Consider the following 22115-nt stretch of genomic DNA (forward strand, 5'->3'; position numbering starts at 1 on the left):
ATACTTTTTTTGTTAACTTTGCCAATTTTTGTTGAAAATAAAGTAGTTTTAATTTTTGGACCAATTTTGGCCTAAAATGACATTTAGGTGACAAAAATCAAAATTATTATGTCATCATTATGTTCAGCATACTCTTTTTGTTAACTGTGCCAAATTTTGTCGAAAACAAATACCAATTTTGGCCTGAAACGTCAATACGAGACTTCCCAGTAGTTAAGGAGCTTGGGTACGAAGTTTACATCTGTGACTGAGCAAAGTGAAATCCCATGGTCGATTTTTTCTCAAAAAATACTCCGAAAGAAAAAAACGACGGTTTTAAAGAATTTCCTACGCCTTCGGGCGCGGAAATTCAACGAGTCTCCACCGTGCCTTTCGTTGTTTGTCTTTGGGTCGCAGACTCTGATGTTAAGGTAAAAGCGCTTTGCGATTAAAAATCAGACAGTTATTTTGAATTCTTTCCAGTAATGAACACTGAATATGACGTTTTAATTGGTTAAAAGTTTACAGCGAAATATTTCACCGCTAAAAAGTAGGAACTGTTTGTACTTTTCGGTGAAGCGAATTTTTTTTAAACAAAATGAAAACACGTAAAATTGCGCATGTTCAGATACATTTCGCCGACGACTTCGCCGTCCAATTTGCTTCGTGAAAATAAGGACTTAGCATGGACCCAAGAAACCTCGTGGTAAGTAGTGTCAAGTTGATGACCGCCATGTTGATATGCGTTTTACCTTCAGGTCTTTGTCCGCTGCCTGCTTGTGTTTGAACACCTGGGTAAATAAGTTCGAAATTTTCATTGGCTAGCTATAGCCATTGCTGTAATACACGAGTTCACAGTTTCTGCTAACCATATTGTTTTAAATAAATCTTTCTTTTGCCACAACGCTGTTATAAATTAAAAAGGCTTTGACCATGAGACACTGTCTTTCCTCCTTTAGTACATAAGCATTCTGTTTATCCATCTTTAAAGAAAGTTTATAATCTCCTGGTGTCCTAGGACACTTTACTGAGGTTGGGGAGTTGTTTTTTTGCATAAAACACAGAATGAAATAAATATGATGTATATAAAAATGATTAGAACATGGTTGGAGGACAAAACCTTGAAAAGTTGAACTCTGATGTTATGGTTTAGTTTTATATATTAAGGATTTTATGCAGGCCTCCAGAAAGATGATGGTCAGGCTTTTAGAACTTTTAAAAATAAAATCATACAAAATGGCCTGTGTTTAAAATATTTTGTTACTTATGTTACTTATGTTAACTTTTGAAGTTGTAGCTTCACGCCTGTCGTGGACGACCGACGTCAGTCACTTCTTCCTCTTCTTCTACTCCATCTCTAAAGAGAGGAGGATGAGGATTAGATCGTTCCGGGATCGCAGGTTCATCTGGGAGAGTTTTGAGAAACTTGTTGAGGGCTGTTTAAAACTTTAAAACTGGACATGAAGTGATGCTTCTTAGAGACTTGGGCAGGACGTTGACGGTTCTTGGAGCTTGATAATGGAAGCTGTTGTGTAGTTTAGCAAAGCTTGTGGAATTGTTCAGCACTGATGGTAGTTGAAAGAGACGCCCTTTTCTTTGTGTTGCATGGGTGGGTGAAGGTTTCGCACAATGCCTTCAGCTATTTTCCAACTGTATATGGCTTAATAGCGTTCACATTGTCGTTGTGACGAGTACAATTTGAGCTGTTTAAGTGCGTTGTTGTAAGTCATTCTGTGTACAGAGTTGATCTTTTTCAGGTAGATCCATTGCAGAGCTTCTAGTACCTTGATTTGTCCTTTACTAGCAGGAGACCAGAGTTGAGAGGAGTACTCGAGTCTAGGGATGAAAAGGGATTTCCATAGTGGTAGGAGAACTTCTGGTGATCGTGATCGAAAGTAAGTAAGTAGTAAGTAAATAATTTATTCATCAATAGACAAAAAGTACATGATTTTATAGAAAAATGATTATATAAGTATTGTTGTAAATAAGTCTATTGAAAGGAGATCACCACAAAGCAAAATAGCTTAAATGAAAGTGGTGACCGCCTAAGAAACAGGACATCACAAAAAGGACAAAATACAAGACAGGACTGGAACTAATACAACACACAAAGGTAGGAGTTTATGTATATAAGTCTAGTCAAATAAGAATTTACCAAGAAAAATCAAAGTACAAGGCATGATGCAAAAAATATGGAGGCTGATACAGTTAAAAAATATAATAAAATTTAGTAGCTGTTTAAGAAATGCTGAAATAGGATAGGTTTGATCTCAGAGGTAGATTTACTAAGAAGTCGAAAAGGAAAAGATTTTTGTACCTCATTCCAGGATTTTAAAGAGTGAAATCTAATAGTCTTTTTCCCAAATGATGTTGAAAAAACAAAAGGTAATTTTAAAAGCCCTTGTTGATCAGCATGAGTGTGTTGATCATGAGAAAAGTTAATGGAAAAAGTATCTTTGATAGTGTCAGGAAGGCTATTATGAGCTAAGTCGTGCAGAAAAATAATATTTTGCATAGAGATCATGTCGGGAAACTTGAGAAGTCCGAGATTGGAGTAGAGTGAACTGAGTGGTGTGTAGGGAGTTCCAAAAGAAATGAGTCGGATAGCATGATTTTGGAGAATTTCAATACGATGTGCACGATAACTTTTTTGACACCAAACTTGTGAACAGTATAAAATACGTGAATAAAAGATGGCATAGTAAATCAGAAGAAGCATATTTTTGGGGACAAGGTGACGGATTTTGGCTAGAGCTCCATTAGCTTTCTTTAGACTAATAATGGTATTATTAATTTGTGATTTCCAGCTTAGGTCAGAGTCTAGAATGATTCCAAGATATTTGACTTGATCACTGGGATAGATTTTTGAACCATTAACATTTAATTTAAAGTTGAAATGAAGTGGCTTAAAAGGACGAAAGACTCGAAGAATCCAGCTTGTAAGTTGTTTTGTATTTTCTACGATTTTATTTATATGCGATTTGAAGGTAGAATCATCTGTCATTAGTATTCCAAGATCTTTGATTTGTGTTTTTGGTTGGATTTGTGTTGATGCCGTTGTTTTGTACTTTGACTTTGACTTCAGATCTAGGTCATTTCCGTACTGCTGGAGTTCAAACTTTGTATTGTTGAACATCATGTTGTTTTGTTTACTCCATTCATAGACTGAGTTTGGTCTGCTTGCATTTTTTCAATGTCACCTTCAGAGCTAACCTTCATTGTAAGTTTTGTATCATCTGCAAAGCTTGAGAGTGATGCGTCCTTTACAGAAAGATCAATATCCAGGGAATTCCATGAGACGCATGCAACAGCTATTCAGGCGTGCGATTCATCGCATGCGCTAATTACGCTCTTTACTCGCGTAAAATAAAAAAAATTAAATTAAATTTTTTTAAAAACGTTAATTAAACGCCGTGTTTTTTTCTGCCTGTGTGAAATTAAATGTATGTTGAACATTTTATTTTAAAATTCTTAACTGTATAAAAGAACATAACATACTTGTTTTACTTTTAAAAATCTAAAGAACAACTTTAAATCTAAAAACAACTTTAAACTATTCCAAACAAGCCATCTCCCAAAAGCTAACAATCAAAACTTGAAACCTCAATAAATAAAAAATGACTCCCATTTTTACCATTTTTATAGATAATAGATAACCTACGGAGAAAATATAACCCTGGGAACAAGGTTGGGGATAAATAGCACTACAAACAAAATGGCAGACCATTGCAGTAAGTGCAACATGTGGCACATATCAGCGTCTCTTCGTCCACTGTTTAAATTTAATTATATGTTATTTACCTATTATAAATTACTTCCTACAACGAACCAAGGTGTTTTGTTAATATATTTAGCACTTTTACACCACTTAAAGAACACTCACTCACTGATAAGAGTGAAATAAACCAGGAAAAAAATCGAAAAAACGCACGTGCAAATTTTCTAAAATAGATTTATGCGTGCGATGTGTAGCACGCGTGTTGTTTTCTTCGTGGAATTCCCTGAATATCCCCCATAAGAATCAGGAAGATGAGCAGTCCAAGCACACTTCTTTGTGGTACACCAGAGATGACTTTTGTGGTACATAAGTGGTGACCGTTTACTGAGACGTACTGGGTTCTGTTTTTTAGGAAGGACTTCAGCCATTTGAGTAGTTTGCCTTTGATACCTAAGTTTTCTATCATTTTAAGGGTTATGTCTATATCGACCTTGTCAAATGCTTTTGCAAAATCCAGGTATACAACAGCGTTTGAGTTGTTGCAAAGTATTTGTAGAATGTTGTCGAAATGGTCAAGAAGCTGGCTCAGACATAACCGTTCGCAACAAAAACCATGTTGGGAGCTGTTGAACAGGTTATTTTCTTCCATGAATAACACAATTTGATTTCAGACAACCTTTTCAAAGACCTTTATGATGTGGGAAGTTAGGGCAATTGGGCAGTAGTTTTCAGCTTTAGTTTTGCTTTCACTCTTGTGTTTTGGGGTTATTATAGCACTGGTGTGTCTGGAATGGTTCCTTCTTCAAATGATTTCGTCCAAATCAGCTTGAGTGGGGTGGCTATGACGTTTTTGCACTTTTTCAGTAGGATTGATGGTAAGTCATTAGGACCAGAAGAGGAGTTTGCTGAGAGTTCATTGATTGTGTTAAAGAAGTGTGTTTCCTTGAATATCACATTTTGTAGTGAGGGTTTGCTTGGACTTTGGTTTTGTTTGTTTGTGTACTGTTTTGGTGTGCTGAACATCTTGCAGTACTGCGTCAGTAGCATGTCGGCTATCATTTTTGAATCAGAGATGTAGTTCCCACTCTTGTCGACTAGAGGACCAACAGTGGATTTTACTTTTGAGAACTTTTTTGCGTAGGAAAAGAAGAATTTGGAGTTGCGCTTTATTGATTCTTTGGCTTTCTCTTCTTACATGATGGTTGAATTTCTATATGAGAGTTGTAGTGACTATTCAATCTGAATGAGTTCTGCCTGGAGCCTATCAGTACGTGATGGCGATGTAACGCGTACTAGTTGTTTGTTTATCCTGGTTCGTCTTCTCATGAGTGCCATTCTCTCTCTTAGAATTTTATTTCTGTTGGTTTGTTCTATCTTTCTTGATGGGACATGTATATCTGATGCCTTGCTGCAGATGTTGTAAAATTTCTTTGGAATGTCCGGTACATCAAGATCTTGGAATTCCCGCTCCCAGTTCACTGCATGGAGGTTTTCCGTTATGCAAGTCCAGTTTACACTTTCACTCTGGTAATTTAGAAGATCGAAAGGGGATGAGAAGATTCTAGGAATTGTCTGTTGTGGGATATGTGAGGGTACATAAGATTTTGATATATATAGGAAGCAGTGGTGTAATATTGATCTGAGTGTAGGTATAAATGAGATATCGTGAATGGTGTTGGTGTTGTTGGTAAATACAAGGCCAAGTATGTTTCCAGCTATGTGTGTAGGTTTGCGCATGATTTGGGTGAGACTGAGTTCAAGTAGTAGGTTGTTTGTGATGGTGATCATTTCTTTTTCACCTCTGCTACTATTTTGGTTTGGGGTGCAATCCGGCCAGTTGGTGTGAGGTAGGTTGAAGTCACCCATTATGAATATGTCTGGAGATAGGGAGATGTTCAGTACTTGATGTAGCTCATTTATTGCTTGTGAGTAGTTTTCTGAGGTTGATCTGTTGTTTTGGTGGTCATCTGGTTGGTGGTATATAGTAGCTAGGGCTAAGTTCTCATGCTCTGAGAAGATGACGATGATCTGTATTGCAATGTCTGAGTAGTTTAGGACTGGTTTGAAAGTGGCTGCTAGGTCGTTTCGAACATACATGGCTACACCACCTGAGTACCGCCCATGTTGGATGTCTTTCTACGAGTGCTATCTGTTCAAAAGATTTTGTAACCGTTTATGTATAGTTCAGCATCTGTATGGTTGTGTAACCAGGTTTCTCTAAGACCAATAAAGAGTTGTTTTTGGTATGAAGTATGTCAGGGAAACTTTAGATAGAACAGTTTTTGGTTTCAGTTCTTGTATGTTAATATATGAGATGGAGTTCAGTACCTCTTTGGGATCTGGTTGTTCGTTATTTGTTGATGTGGAAGTGATATGAGGTGGGTTAGCGGTTTTGCTGGTTGACAGAAGGGAAGGATGTTGTGTTGATTCAGCATTGGTACTTGATTTTGGTTTGGGTGAGGATTGTAGGTCTGTTGGGTAATCAGGCTTTGATTTTCGTATCCATTGCCACAAGAAGCCTGTATTCCATGTGGCAGATGTATTCTAAAAAATCTATGTTTGTGGTTTGAGGCAGCATTTGGTCTTTTGGGTGGGCTGGTCACGGTACTCATTAATGATCTGATTCGTTTTGTTCCTTTTATATGGCTTTTGTTGCATTTTAGGTTGAACACTCTCTATTTGTGAATGACGTTGAGCAGATTAATGGGTGGAAGGAGGTACCTTTATTGCCAAGTATGCATCCGTTTCTTGCATTGGTTCCACGAGTTAAAAGGGCTTACATGGTGGTGGGTGCAAGAACTTGCATTCTTTACCTTTGATTCTGTCAAATTTGCATTTTCCTTTAATGTAGAATCTGCATATTAATTTTGGTTTGTGGCTATCTTCATGTGATTCATGGTTCTCTGTTGACAATGATTGGTTTTCCCTAATTTGGGTTTTTGGTAGTGTTTTTGGCAGGGTGATGTCATCTTCTTCGTCTTCATTGGACAGACTTGGTGGTGCCTGAATTTCAGTTTCTGTTTCATGCTCACCTATATCATCTACTACTGTGTCAGGGGGTTCTGAAGAAGCTGGCTGTGAAATATTTTGTTGACACTCTGTTGATGTTGATGTCCCAGGGGCTGATGGAAGGTTTTGTGTTTGATAGGTTGAGTTCGTTTCTTCTTGGGGAATAACTTCAAGCTCACAAGCTCCGCAGATATAGTAGATCCCCGGGACGTTGTAAGGATTGTAGTTTGGAGTACCATCTGAAAAAAGATTAACAAAACACTCTTTGTGGACTTCTTGTCCACATACCTTACATGCAAGAAAGGTTTTGTTAGTCCGCCCTATGCAATATTTTTCATTGCAAATTTGACAGGTATCAGGGAATAGGTTTTGTATTCTGCAGATTAGATTGTGCAGTATCGCAGGCTTGTTGGATGTTTCAGATGGTTTTTTATTCAGATAGGTTAGTGTTTCTTTGAGGGTCTCTCTAAGACATTGGTTTAGGGACTTCTTTATTTGTGAGGATGGTTTAAGTGGGTCATATAGTCTAATGCAGTCTCTTACAACATTATTCGGGGCATTTGAGCATAACTCTGCTATGATTGTTTTGCGCTTATTAATGTCATGCTGCTGGCAAGAATTGAGAGTTAAGCTGGCTGCATCTGTGAGGAGCTTAGATTTGGTTTTGTTGGCATTTTTTCCGGAATAGTTGCCGAATGTCGCTACAACAAAAAAAAATATAAAAAAAATGCAGATACCTGATCAGCTGCGCACAGAGTTCAAAATTTAAGTGTATGACCTGTTGGTCAGGTCACTTGATAGGTATCAGTTTGATGATGTGATCTTCACCAAACTTTTTTTTGATCAGCAGTTTTAAAGTTCTGCAAACTTTTATTGTTATTAGGTTTTTCCTTAAACATAAACTTAGGGACCTAGAAATAGTGTGAGTTTTTTTATCTGTCATTCGTCGGATGCTTTAATGAGAAACTAAGGTTAAAAGGGTTGTTTTTAGTTCAACCTCTAGAAGCCCTGTTGTTCAAATCCACTCGTGATACAAATGGCTTAAGTTGGTGAGAATTGCTAATTAGGCTATTTTAAACTTTCTTTTGCATTAGACAAGATATTTATATTTACAAAATTCTGTATAAAAAATGCATGCATAAGAGTGCAGTACAGAAAAAGACGAAAACATCGTCAGTCACACTTCTTCATATTGTAAGGGTTTTGTCCATACACAATGTTGAACATATATTCTCATTCTATTCTAGGTTTTATATATACTAGTCGTTAGCCCGTGGAAAAATCCACAGGTTCGCTCGTCGCAGCTAAGCTACCATTTTGCGTGACAGACAGATGTATACGGGTAATTTAATATAGATATAGCTACAGTGATTGTTGTGGGAAAAAGGAATAGCTAATTGTGATTTACTATCTGTTTCTGACTAGCAATATTAAGATGGGTTTTTTTATTATAACTCTGTAGGAGTTATTGTGAAATTCACTCCCAATTTCTTATGTGGAAATAAAAGGTATCAAGAAACAGAAATCAATTTTAGCTTTTTGCTATATGCTTTAGATGAAATGACTAAATAACATGGAAGAACAACCTGCCAATCTAGATTCGAATTCATTAGATAGTGCAGAAAGTGATTCAGAACTCTTGGTAAGTATATATTATTTGTATTATTATATGAGATCATATAATAATACAAAAAATGTGTGCATTTGACTGTAACAGGCAAAGTAGATTGTTCATTTTGTCTTTATAGTTGTGCTGTCAATAACGCTATAATTAAACATCAATATCTTACCTTAAACTAATGAAGCTATTACAATGTAGTTACAACTCTTTCACTGTGCAGCTAAGGATCACCTTGGACCAAAATGTGACCAATTTTGAAAAGCTGTTACTGAACGAACAGGTTGATGATGTCATCCAAAACCATTTAAACCTTAATATTTTTGTAAGCTTTGGTCTAACCACATAACCCTATACATTACTGCAACGAATAAACAAATTTTGAAAAAAATGTATATCGACCAATCAGGCCTGGAAATTTGTGGAGTCTAGGGAAACAATCCATCGTTACCCTGATTTGAAGTTGACGGAAACGATCAAATGTTTTTTCGTTTCCGCAAAGTAGACTTTGCGGGAACGAATTGGTAACCACAGTAACAATTAGCTTTAACCGATAAATAAGTCGAGAACCATTTTATAATCGCCCTAAGTTAGTTACAATACCTACTCCATAGTGCAATGCGTCTTCCCCTCCGTTATAAGTAATCCAAGTCACTGTGCCGACTGCCATATTGCATTCTCACGATATATTTATTTGGATGGATTATATAAACCATGTTATCACTTAAATTGTATTTATGGTCTTGGGAAATATATCAAGTCATAACACTGAAGCGAAGCCCCGGAAATAACGTTAACAAAAATTAAAAATAGAAGAACAAATTTTCTTCATTAGAAACAACAAGCATAGATCAATGGATAATGAGCCACAGTAGTTGTATTCTCTAAATAAAAATACTCAAAAGCAACAAAAGAGCTTCATAGTGAAAGTTTCAAGATATACCTCATGTTCAAAATATTCTGGCCTTATCAGACACAACTAGCCAGGGCATTTTTTATGCAATCACGGTGTTTTGTACCGCTGTCATTTTCTTGTATGCCAATTCATAATGGCAGACCTGTCACAAATCGTTGAAAATTCTTGCTCTTTGAGAAATAGGGCAAAAGTTTAAGATTGTGAGTAAAATTGTTATAATTTAAAACATTGTTCAAGGGAAATGATTTATTGTTATCATGTGACGGAAATAATAATAATAATAATAATAATGGTATATTTCGGGCATATCCATATATTACAATGGCTCTTCATCCCTAATTAAAAACAGCTATTTATAATAAAAATTAAAGAAAATTTTAAAAAGCGTAATATATATTTCAGTATAAACATTAATCAACTAAAATTTGACTCGAAATGGACATGAGAATAGAGTAGATAGGACTAGTGGAGAAATGGCTAGAGGCATGGTGGGATGCGATAGCGTGGAATCGATTGGTGAGAAAACGTAGGGACAAGGCAAAATCAACAAATGAACAGATTATATATTAAAGAAATACTATAGTATTAGTATATGTAATCAAATAAAGTCAGAGACTAAAATGGACTTGGAATAGAACGAGTAGAACAAGCGGAGAGAACAAAAATCAGCCTGGGGGAAATAGTAACTTGATTGGCTGGAGCTATGCGCATACTGAGGACATACTGGGTAGAATCGAGGCTGTTGTTGGAATATATAAGAACAGGACAAAATCAACAAATAAACATGCAATCGTAAAGTCGTAAATAAAAGTGAACAGTGTGTGTATATATTGAATGCAATATTTTCTATAAAAAACAAAACAAAAAAAACTAATGTTTATTTATATATTTTGCAAGAGCTCTATCTGATAAATAACATTTAGCTCCGTAAACAAATTTTTTATAAACCACTTCTTTTCGTAGACTGGTGGGAAGATCGTTCAGTTGTCGACTACTTCTTCCAATAAAAGTTTTATCCAATGCGTTAACTTTGAATTCGGACACACATCTTTCAGAACTTCTTGTCGTTCTTTCTGTTTTCTTCATTTCCAGCCCTTTCAGGTATGTGGGAAATTCTGTTTCATGCAAAGATTTGTGAGCGAGTTTCAACATGTTCAAGTTAATTCTCTCTTTGGAGGGCAACCATTTCAAATTCAAAATATCTGCTGTGGTACAGTAGTGCGCTGTAACAAAGGCTGCTGCACATCTTAAAACTTTGTTTATACGGTTAAGTTTGTAATCTGGTGCGTTGGAAAACACCACATTGCAGTAGTCAAGTCTAGAGAGTAACAGTGTCTCCGCTAACTGTTTACGTAAGTACTGAGAAGCTGAATGTTTCAATTTGCGCAATACAGAAAGCTTACAGTAAGTAGATTTCAAAAGCTGGTTTAAATGAGTGTCCCAGGCTAAATGTTCATCAAAATGCACACCAAGTAACTTATAACTTGCAACTCTTTCAATAAGTTTATCACAATGTTTAATATTGAAGGTTACATGTGTGTCATCATCTAACTTATGTGTTTGTGACATTCCGCTTCCCGAAAACAGCATGATTTTAGTCTTGCCTTGGTTGAAAGCAAGGTTGTTGTTGGAAGACCAGTCACACAAGTTGTCCAAACGTTGTGTGAGTTGTTCAATGGCATTCGGTAATTCGTTTTGTTTACAGTGATCATAGCAAGATGTGTCGTCTGCGAATTGACAAACTGTCCCATGAACTGCATCTTGTAGGTCAGTTACGTACAAGTTGAAAAGAATCGGCCCTAGAACTGAACCCTGTGGCACACCAAATTGAACGGTCTCCATCGATGATGAACAGTCATCGATTTGAACGTACTGCAATCGATTGTTGAGGTAGGAAAACATCCATAGAACAGCTGGTTTAGAAAAGCCAAGATGATACAGCTTAGTTATGATAGTTTTGAAATCAACTGTATCAAATGCCTTGGAATAATCTAAAAACATTGCTAGTGTCACTTCACCCTTTTCCATGGCTTTTATAATATCATCGTGTATTTTCAGCAGTAAGGTGGTAGTCGAGTGATGCTTTCTAAATCCGGACATGGTGTCTTTGAGTACATTCTCAGATGAGATGTATTCACATATTTGGTTTGCGATACACCTTTCGTACACTTTAGACAAGGTCGGCAAAACTGAAACAGGTCGATACTGATCTGGAGAAGTAGCATTGTCACATTTTGGAATTGGAGAAACCTTTCCGATTTTCCATTGCGTATGAAATTTTTGCTCATCAATACCAGAATTAATAACATGTGTTAAAGGTGAAATGAGATATTCTAATACAGGTTTTATAAGAGCAACTGGTATATTATCAAATCCAGCGGAACAATCCATGCGAAGCGATTTCAGTTCTGTTTCAACTTCCGCATAGGTCACATGTCTAAAATACAACTCTGAACGGTCATTGCGTAGTTGGAAATTGTTAATATGATTCAATAAGTCATCTTGTGTAGTTGGAACAGCGTTCAAAATTCTATTCGCGGTTGATACATAGTGATCATTCAGCGTGGTTGGATCCAGGCAAATTTTATCTTTCTTCGGATTCAGAATACGGTGAAAAAACTTCCACACATCTGCAGGTCTTTTTGAGCTTAGAGCTTTCTTGAAAAACGTTTTCCTAGTGTGCTTGATCGTACGTTTCAGGTTATTTCGAATATCTCTGAAATTATCCCAGTCACTATCAGATTGTGTCAGGTGAGCTTTGTGACGCAATTCTCTACATTTGCTTTGCATATCATTAATGCGGAGATCTTTTAGCCATGGTGCTGGAGGTCTGGTAACTTTGATTCGTTTCAATGGTGCATGTCGTTCTATACATGAAGATATTAATTCATTGAGAATATCTAGTTTATCATCTGCAGATTCTGAAGAATAAACAACACTCAATGGTAATTGGGAAAAGTCAGTGACATAATCATTTAAAATGTAATTCTTGTAATCACGTATATATTTAAAACGAGGCTGAAATCTTGTAACTCTTGTGTTGATACAGGCATATATAGCATCATGATCACTTATTTCTGGTGTTGGAGTAACATCACAAAGTTTTACTTTACATTGAGCGTTTGTTATAAAATGGTTAATTAGCGTAGTCCCTCTTCTGGTTGGCTTCGTAACATGTTGTACTAAGTTATGAGAGTCAAGAATGTCGGTTGTACACTGTTGTGATCTGTGAATTCTCCAACAAGTTGATGTTCATATCACCGGTAATAACAATGTGACCTCTCCACTGAGACACGACTTATCTAATATAATATCCACTTTACTGAGCCATTCAGCTTTGCTTGCATCGTCAAAGTTCGGTTGATAAAAAACACCCAACAGAATTTTGCTATGTCTATTGTGACCATTTATCTCTATCCATATGTGTTCAAGTTCGTTATGTAAAGTTGTGATGTCATTTCGTAATTTAAAGTCAATATCATCTTTAACATACGCTGCCACACCACCTCCTCGCCTTTCTTCCCGGTTTTTATAGACTAGCTTGAAACCTGGTAATTCAACATATTCGATAATGTGGATATTTTTAACAAATGTTTGTTTTTGTTCAGCGCTTCAAGATGGTAGTCAGTCATTGATACGTCGTTCTCACTTTCTACATAGGATGTATTTAGTGAAACATTGAGAAACGGGAGAACAGTATGAAGACATCGATCACACATTGTTTCGTACGGTACTCGAGAATTCGTAACCAAGTGTTGTTTATTTTGGCATACTGCATGTGAAACATCGAGGCATTGACTACATAATAGACGTTTTTGGTTACATCTCACTACTTTAGAACAAGTGCTGCATTTAGGAGCGACGAAACCAGGTCCTGGATTAACTTCAATATCACCATCAAGAATAAGATTAAACGTGGCACTGCAATTTGAATAATACAATACCCGTGATTTCCCTCTTTTAAGATGTCTCGCTTGGGTATTCTTTGGTAACGACGGTAATGAAGTTTCATAATGTACTTGTTGATCACTGGAACTAATTACGAATGTTGTTAAAATTAATGTGTAAAATAGAATTTTTCTCATATCACCTGGTTTCTATTAGATGGAATGTAAGAAGCTGGTGTAGAAAATTCTCCCGCAATCAATTTTCAGAGCAACGACTTATTTTGTAAATTCCTTCCAAATTATTAGTCAATTCACAAAATGTCTTCTTGGTTATCATGTATCAATTACAAAATAAATCTGTGTTAAAATCTGTAACAAATATGAGTAAAATCTTGGTTTATCATAACTTTATCAATAACTTTTATCAACAATCAACAAACACGTCCGTTCTCAACGGATAGTTTCCGAACTATAACTATAAATAAAACGATTGTTTCCGCCAAATTTCCGGGCCTGCGGGTTATTGCTGTTGTCTTCAAAATTATATAAATGACGGGTGTTTCTCACTGTTTTATGGCAGAAGTGGATTTTTCTATAAGATCATCAACTAGTTTTCTGTGACAAGTATTTTTATTAATGTAATCATTTGTCTTTACTGATGTTCAAAAATGCATGTCCTAAATGTACCAGACAGCAATTCAAACGTTGAATCTTTTGTATTGTATTTCTGCCTACAGTTACTGGAATTATGACACTAGGCATCTTGAGTGTATATCATGTGAAATATGCACCACATGACCTACGCAATGAGAAAAAATTGGCATACCATCCTGATTATCAGTTAAAGATCTTGATGGTTGCAATGGTCCAGGTTATAATCTATTATAGTGTGTTCAAAATAGAAATATTTTTATTTTATAATATCAAAATTATTCAGATAGTTAAAATGTTTATAAAGCTTGTTTTTAATTTGTTGTACACAATTTCTGGAGTGCAAAATATTTCCCTACATTTGATTGCTAATTTGTTTAATGCAAGAAATATTACTATCTCAAATCTTTTTCCATAACTAGTTCAATATGTAAACAACATCATTATATATAACGTTTCAACACGTTCCAACTTTGCCAACCTCAAAATAGTGAAGTACCTAATTTCATTTAGTTTGGATAAATATTTCTAACTATTTAAGAAAAGTAAGAGTCTTCACCTCATAAACATGTTGCTGAAAATTTATTCTTAAAAGGAAACTAGGACCTAGTGTTCTTTATCTCTGTAACCTTAGACTGATTGTACCATAAAGCTCTGATCTGGAGATTTTGGGTGGCAAACCCTTGTGATTTCATATGATGACCTATTTTGGGAATGAGAATCCATCTTTAGGTCTAAAAATGATGTATAAAAAACAGTTAGGACAGTTGAAAAGTTATACAAGTATATAGTAGATTAGTAGATAAATCATTCTCTATAAACACCCACTACAAATATTAAAACAATTCTCCAATTACGATATATATGTAATAAATAAAAGACATATCAGTATTATTTACTAACATAAAAATAACAAACAGCATTGGTGTAAATATATTAACAAAAAGTGTAAATGGAAGTCGTATTTATTGTTGTTTGTATTCTTTTGTCTAATTTTAGCTTTCACCTTCTGTCACATTACTGCATGCAGAAAATGCAGACAGAAAAGAAAAAGACAACAATGCAATTCAACAAGACCAAAACTGCTCAAGTAAATTCCGTGTTCTGATAATTTTGCTTGCCGTTATAGTAGCAATGCTTGCTGTGTCGTTAGCAGCAGTGGTTTTTCGGTGCAATAAGAGATTTGTAGGTGCAACAAGGCATCGTCATACCAATATTAAGTACTTCTTCCAAATATCAGATACACACTTAGACATATACTACAATGCTAATATAACAAATAAGAAGCATGGCATGTGTCGAGACAAGCCTTTAAAAAAAGAGAACTCAACCACTTATGCAGACAATGTAGCAACATTTGGTAGAGTTCAATGTGATTCATCAACCCTGTTGTTGCAATCTCTTTCTAATAAACTGCAAAATGTCAACAAGAAGTTGGACAGATCTGCAGAATTTGTGTTGATTACAGGTTGGTGCGTCATTAAAATGTCATTGTTTTTGTGTGTTAAAATAGCAGTGGGTTTTTACTATAACATGCTGAATTTTCTAAATGGAGATTTTGTTGAAATTACATCTCCTTCCATATCTAAAATAATTTGTACAACAATGACTATATCTTGCCTTTAATTACTACTTCCCTCTACATTTTGTTTTCTTTTTTGATTTATTTATGTCTTCCAGATTTTATGTTTTGTTTACAATAATAAAAGAAAAACAAAGTTTGTTTCGTCATATAAAGGTATATATATATATATATATATATATATATATATATAGCAAGAAAATGCCACATACAAATAAAATAAAGTGTTTTATTCCTGATAAAAGCCTTCTTTTCATGTTTTAAGATGGGTTTTCCGGAAAATTATTATATAACAAGTTTTCCCCCAAAGTTTTTCGAGTGTCAACGAGAGAAAAATTAAAAAAATTTATTTGTGACAGATAACATCACACATATCATTACAAAATAGACTAAGAAAATTATAAGGAAATCGTTTTGCTTATAATTAGGTGACCAGTCTGCACATAGTTATGATTATTTTCAAGTCAATGCTACTGAATCTGTCCTTTGGTCAATTGGAAACAGTACAGTGATAATTGGTGATGGACTACCAACTGTTCCTGTCTTTCCACTTATTGGTAAGTTCTTTTTTCTTTTTTTTTTGACGATTTTTAGTATTTTAAGACTAGTCGTTAGCCCGTGGAAAATCCACGGGTTCGCCCGTTGCAGCTAAGATACCATTTTGTGTGACAGACAGACAGACAGACAGACGTATACGGGCATTATGATATTATGACAGACGTATACGGGCATTATGACAGACGTATACGGGCATTATGAGATGACAATTCTTTCTTGGTTGTTTATATGGATCATAGAGGTATAAAAGAACAGGCGATACAACTCACGAATAGTCTATTTAAATTCTATTCAAATTTCAATTGAAAGCGGTGTCCTTTGGAACTATGCGAAGTTCACTGAATATACACAGATTTACAGCATACTTTCGTTTGTTTACGTTTTTTAAAGCCATTCTAATACATATTCCCTGCAGGCTGAAGTCTAAGTCACTTCTGAATTTTATTAGCCAATTATCTTTGAAGGATATATGAAACATTAGAAGCCGAGAAAACTTCAGTATTTTTGAGAAAAAGTGGAATAACATTAAAAACATTAAAAAAAACTGGCTTAAAACATAAGATATATATGCGCCGTTGTAACAGTGTTATAGCCACTGCACATTTAATGTTTAAGAAAACGTCTCTAAAAATTTTAAGTCGATCTATTGATGTTTGCACGGCCTTTATTTCTGACATACTTTTAATCAAAATTTCTGTAAAAAACGTGAATAAGAGCCATTATGTATGTTTTGATTTGCTGAATAATTTGTTTGTTTTATTTTGTTTGCTAAGGTTTTGTTCAAAAAAAGCATGATTTTTTAGAAAGCATCTTAAATTAACGTGTATTAGCAAGCCTAGAGAAATAAGATAATGAATGTGAAATATTTAATATGAACAGAGGGTGAAGAAAGAAACGTTTTTATAGAATGATGTGCTTAACCCTTCCCGTCTCGTTCCCGGACTAGTCCGGGATATTTCTATACTAAAATAATCCTGATCCCGGACAGGTCTGGGATTTTACTAGGACTACTTTAAACTGCCCTCACGGCCGCCCGGTATCTAAAACTAACAAGATTGATTTTTTTTAACACTAGAATAATTTATCTTTTATTTGAGCCTGATCTGATGATTTTTAAATTCGGCTACCGTATGTTATGCAAATTTGCTTTTCAAAATTAAAACAAAGATGGCGACTGGATTTAGTGCATACTGTGGCTCTGGATCTTCACCTTTTAGCAGCAGTAATGCATCATTTGGTCTCTCTATTAATGAACTAAACCTTAAAGAGGATAGCGATGAGGATGTAGTAGCAAGTGATGATCCAATTAACAGATTATTTGGCCAGAGTGATAGTGAAGACGAAGATTTTTTGGGATTTTCTGATGGTGGTGAAGAATGTGTTGATGAAAGTTCAACTGATAATGATGAAGTGGCAGAACCTAGTTTGAAGAAAGCTAGCTAATTATAAAGATTTCATTGGTAATTATATTCAAATGATGTCCGAATAGAGAACTGAGAAACCGATAACGTTTTAGTATACATTATGATTTATATATCTCAAAATTATGTTTTATATACTTGATAAGAAGTTCCTCTTACATTCCTATTATTTGCTGGTCAAAAGCACTAACTAAGCATAGGTTGTGGTCCAATAAGCACAATCTAAGCATGGCTAATAGACGAATTGCCAACTTTCCTTTTATATACTTACAATTCTTACTGAATTGTCTATTACCGGGTTCGAACCGGGACTTAGATAATGCTTTATGACCATTTTTAAAAAAAGAGAAATACCTTACATGCATTTTAAACATAGTATATGCTTTAAATTAGTTGTTAAGGTTTATTTTAGACTAATATTATAAAAGTTACGAAAAATGTGTTTTTTGCTAAAAACACCTGGGATCAGGAACATAAAATGCCTGGGGCGGGAAGGGTTAAGATTTGGAAAAAGATTTTGTTAACATTTTAAGACTGTGTGATTAAATATCTAACAGACAAACTTAACTTATTTTTCTTTCTACGGTGTGCCATTTGCATTTCAAAACAAAAGTAATCACATGTTAGATAAAAATATCTAATACTGTGACATCGCCATTGCAAGTTTGATAGGAAAAGTAGTAAATCCATAGTTGCTGCAAAGCATAAAAACTTTAAATGGTTTAGGACCATCATTTAATACTCTTCACCTATTATACATACTCCTCTCAATATAGACTTTTTCAAGCTTAAACAAATTAAATAAATTAGCGCTATTAGCGTTATTAGCCAACTATTTTGCTATTTTACAATAATAATTAACGCTATAGTGTTATCTCATGTTTGGGCTTTTTTAGCGTTAATTAGTGACATTTCTTTTGATTTCGTAGCGATATAACGTTAAAATTTAGCGCTAATTTGTTTATTTGATAAATTTAAAGTTGTTAACTTTTTCTAAATATTCAGCTTTTAGAATATCAAATTATATTCATAAGTTACATATTTGATCTATTTCTTTCAAATAACTCCCCTTCGTTGATTGTATTTTTGTATAATAACTTATGTTATATTCAAAAAAACGTATTTCAATACAGTGCTTATTTTTGTGAATAAAAAAATGTAGACATTAATCAGATGTGAAGAAGAATTAGGAAAAAGGGAATGAAGAATCTCTTGTCAGTAAAGGCTGTAACACAAACAAACAACTGCAGTTTTTATTGTAAAAAGACAGCCAACTGAATTTTCATGCAAGAAGTTAGGATCTGACTATGTTATTATTTTCATACAATAACTTCCGTTTTCATAACTACAAGAATGTTATTATAACATGATATAACTTCAAGAACAAAGCACAGGTTGTTTACTTTATCCTCAAAGGTCCTTGTATATACGCCAAGCTAACCTTTAATGTATTAAAACAATTCTGTATTTTGTTACTAAATTTGGTTTGAAAATTGTATTTTTTAAGGTATTTTATATGGTAAATATTTAAGAAAAAAAAAATTGACGTCTTTTTTCTTAACTCTTAGGTTCTGTTTATATCATAATTGTGGATTGCCTTTATAATGTGTCTGTGACTTTAATCTATTTTACACTTTTACACATACTTCGAATATCGATTTCAATTTGTAGGTAACAACGATTTGTTCATTGATTATGGCCCACCACCAAAAAATCATAGTTACTTGTACGAAGCTCTGGGAAGTGTTTTTGAACCTTACATTTTTCGTGGTAGCGTGAAAAAATTAAACACTAGAGATGAATTTCTACAAACATTTGAATATGGAGGGTACTACAAAATCACTATAGATGGTAAATTAACTTTTTTGTTCTTATATAAGAAGTTTGTTGGTGTTGCAAATTCTGTTACCAGTGTTCTTGTTTAAAAATCTTCTTCTTTAAAAATTGTGGTTTATCAACTGTTTGAGAGAAGAAAAACAAAACAGATATTGTTAGAAAGAGATCATAATGATCGCAGTATTGTTGAATGAAGGAATTTTAGTAGTAAAAATCTTAAATCGTGTATCCATAATATTGTTTTTTAGATGGCCATCTTGTGATGGTGATGTTAAATTCAAATTACTGGAGCTCACGAGCATATGGAGTAGATCCAAAAATAACGATAATTGGCGATGAACAGTTGTTGTGGCTAAAGAAACTGTTAGAGGATGCCAGTCACCGAAAACAAAAAGTTGTTCTTGCTGGTCATATTCCACCAGGGTAAGCTTTTCATATTTTTACATATACTGACAACCGAATAAAATTAAGTTCCTGGTCAGCACATTCTTACCATTATGCTATCCTAAAAGGCACATAATCATTTGATTGCACAATTTTATTTTATTTTAAATTTACATTAATTTAAAGTGTGCAGAAATTAGAAATTCACAAAAACAAACATGAAAAGAATAACAATTCCGCACTTGGTACTCTGTAGGCATAATTCATTGCATGCAAGCTACTCTCTTTTACTCTCTTTGTGTAAGATATGACCATAAAATTTTTGCTGTTGCAAGATATTACTTCTTTTTTCCCCGTAACAAAAATTATATTTACCTGCAGAATTAAATCCTTGCAAGTGATAGCAATCTATTTTTTTTGAACATTTCTATTATGATTATTGCTTTCAGTTGTTCAACCTACCCAGGAGAAAAAAACATGTGGCTTCAAAATTATACAGAAGCCTACCTGGAATTTACCACAACCCTGTATCCTGATGTTGTCACAGGTATTCATTAAATATTATTTTTTTTTTCTGATGTTGTGGTCATTTTTTTCACAATAATGACTTCACATTAATTTCATATTTGTAACAACTAATCGAGAAGCTTGAAACTTTTAAATTCTTTTAAAAAGCTCTTTTCTGACTTTTTCATTTGTGATGCATGTACTTGTTTTAATTTAGGCCAGCTTTTTGGGCATACTCATTCTGATAAGGTCAAACTTCAAAATATAAAAGAGTCACGCAGTGATGCCTTTCTACTAATCTGTCCAAGCATTACACCTAATTATCAAAACAACCCAGCCTTTCGTCTGTATGAGTACGATGTCCAACATAAGCAACTGCAAGATTATACCCAATTCCACTTTGATTTGACTGTCTCAAATGGTAAGTAAAAGAATTAATCAATTTATAGTTCACACTCCTACCTAAAGTGAAAGAATTAATCAAATTCTGAATTGTTTTTGGTGGCAATATTTTCTATAGCTAAGCAAATTGATTTTCACTGTTTTCGAATTTTGCTTTTGATAACTATCAACACTATGAAACATCAACTTCTTTTTCAGATTATAATCTAAATGTTAAAACAAAGTGCTGTCATGCTTTGCCTAAATTCTGCCATACTCTGTTTCAATACTTTAGCCATTACTTTTATGGTTCATTCCTACTTTAACCCTAAAGTGTAAACTTCATTATTAATGTATTTGTATTTTTTAGTTTTCCAAAAGTCATTTTGGTCAAAAGAGTATTCGTTCAGGGAAGAGTATGGAAGACAACTAACGGTGAATAGTATGGGTTTTTTTATAGATGATTTGTTGAATGCTTCAAGCTCCACTTGGTTTAAGTATTCCACCCATATGAAATCTCAGTATGATAGTATATTGTTCACCAAAAGGTTTGCTGAATATTGTGGTGCAAAATTTACTGATGTAGTTTCCTATGAAAAGTGTTTGCAAAAGTATATTAATATTGGTGTATAGTATTTTTTTTAAAAACATTGTTATGTTAGTTAAACTTTTTTTTTTAATTTGCACAAATATACTGCTTGTTTTTCTACATTTCCACATCATCTCTATACAGCTTAACATTATTAACGTTGAGCTAAACAAAAATAGTTAAGTGTGAATCACACTTGCAAATATTTACATCACAAATTTTGTTTACAAGTGAGATTTTTCACATACCATAGCACTCGTAATTTTTTTAGTGGGTGCTTTTTGTAGCTCTTTAATAGTTTTATTCAAGAAATGGTATGCATTCTTAATTAGTCACTATTTCAACCTATCAATAAAACACAAGAACGCTACAATTAAAAATCTGCAGAAACCAGAATGTAAATGTATAATGCGAAAGGATAATGTGAACTATAAGATCCACTGCAGCCTAAGTTGTTTTTTCTATAAGCGACTTATCTGAGAAATTGAGACAAAATAGGGGTAGTTAGTCTTTAAATTTTATTATTTTGTAGGATCAGATATTTAGCTCATGGGTCAGTCACAAAAAATTAGTTTACAAGCTGAGGAGAAGTAAAAAGCAGCCAACAACAACAACAAAAGTAAAATAATAAAATTACAATACAGTTCGAATGTTAGCTTTCACATACGCAGAGCTGGCATAAATAATTACTTTTATAACAGACCATTGTTTTTTAGAGAAACTAATTACATTGCAAAAAAATATCAATATAACAGAGAAAATATTTATGAACTCTGAAAAGTGAATTAACGACATCAGTAATACTCACTTTTTATTAATTTTCTTTCTTTTGTTGGTCATGGTATTATTATAATAATTTAATTTAAAACAATAACAACAAAGAAAAAAGGTCTGAATTGATTTTTTTTCTAGATAAGCAATTATATGAGACTTCTTTCCATCTATTGTTTTTAAGTTGAGGTCCACCTCTTGCATAGTTGTAGTACTTGACGGACTATTTTGCATGATGCAGTTTCACCACAGAGATACACAAGATAAATATTTACTGCTTTTGTTGACAGTCAGATCGAGTAACCGGA

The 22115-nt window shown here is 34.1% G+C and overlaps 1 protein-coding gene across 6 annotated transcripts; it reads left to right on the forward strand.

Annotated features, from left to right (window-relative positions):
* The first annotated feature begins 416 nt into the window (after positions 1–416).
* Positions 417–21156, forward strand: LOC130635694 (acid sphingomyelinase-like phosphodiesterase 3a). Of its 6 annotated transcripts, none has more exons than XM_057445126.1 (10): positions 417–685; positions 8262–8348; positions 10204–10341; positions 14778–15246; positions 15789–15917; positions 19011–19190; positions 19424–19598; positions 20009–20106; positions 20284–20487; positions 20818–21156. In XM_057445126.1, the coding sequence occupies exons 2-10, from the start codon at positions 8280–8282 to the stop codon at positions 21078–21080; spliced, it is 1725 nt and encodes a 574-aa protein (XP_057301109.1). In that variant the 5' UTR covers positions 417–685; positions 8262–8279; the 3' UTR covers positions 21081–21156. The 6 variants fall into 6 exon arrangements, with proteins under 6 accessions (XP_057301109.1, XP_057301144.1, XP_057301099.1 ...); XM_057445116.1 differs by lacking the exon at positions 417–685 and adding an exon at positions 5821–8048; XM_057445161.1 differs by lacking the exon at positions 10204–10341 and having other exon boundaries at positions 430–685.
* The last annotated feature ends 959 nt before the right edge of the window (positions 21157–22115 follow it).

The sequence above is a fragment of the Hydractinia symbiolongicarpus genome, chromosome 1 (genome assembly GCF_029227915.1).
Source record: "Hydractinia symbiolongicarpus strain clone_291-10 chromosome 1, HSymV2.1, whole genome shotgun sequence".
NCBI lineage: Eukaryota > Metazoa > Cnidaria > Hydrozoa > Anthoathecata > Hydractiniidae > Hydractinia > Hydractinia symbiolongicarpus.

Bases quoted from the DNA above. Each gene is read 5' to 3' on its own strand.
- LOC130635694 (XM_057445126.1), top strand. From the start codon at position 8,280: ATGGAAGAACAACCTGCCAATCTAGATTCGAATTCATTAGATAGTGCA. The intron at 15,247-15,788 runs GTTGGTGCGTCA...GCTTATAATTAG, and splicing joins AGAATTTGTGTTGATTACAG to GTGACCAGTCTGCACATAGT. The intron at 20,488-20,817 runs GTAAGTAAAAGA...TGTATTTTTTAG, and splicing joins TGATTTGACTGTCTCAAATG to TTTTCCAAAAGTCATTTTGG.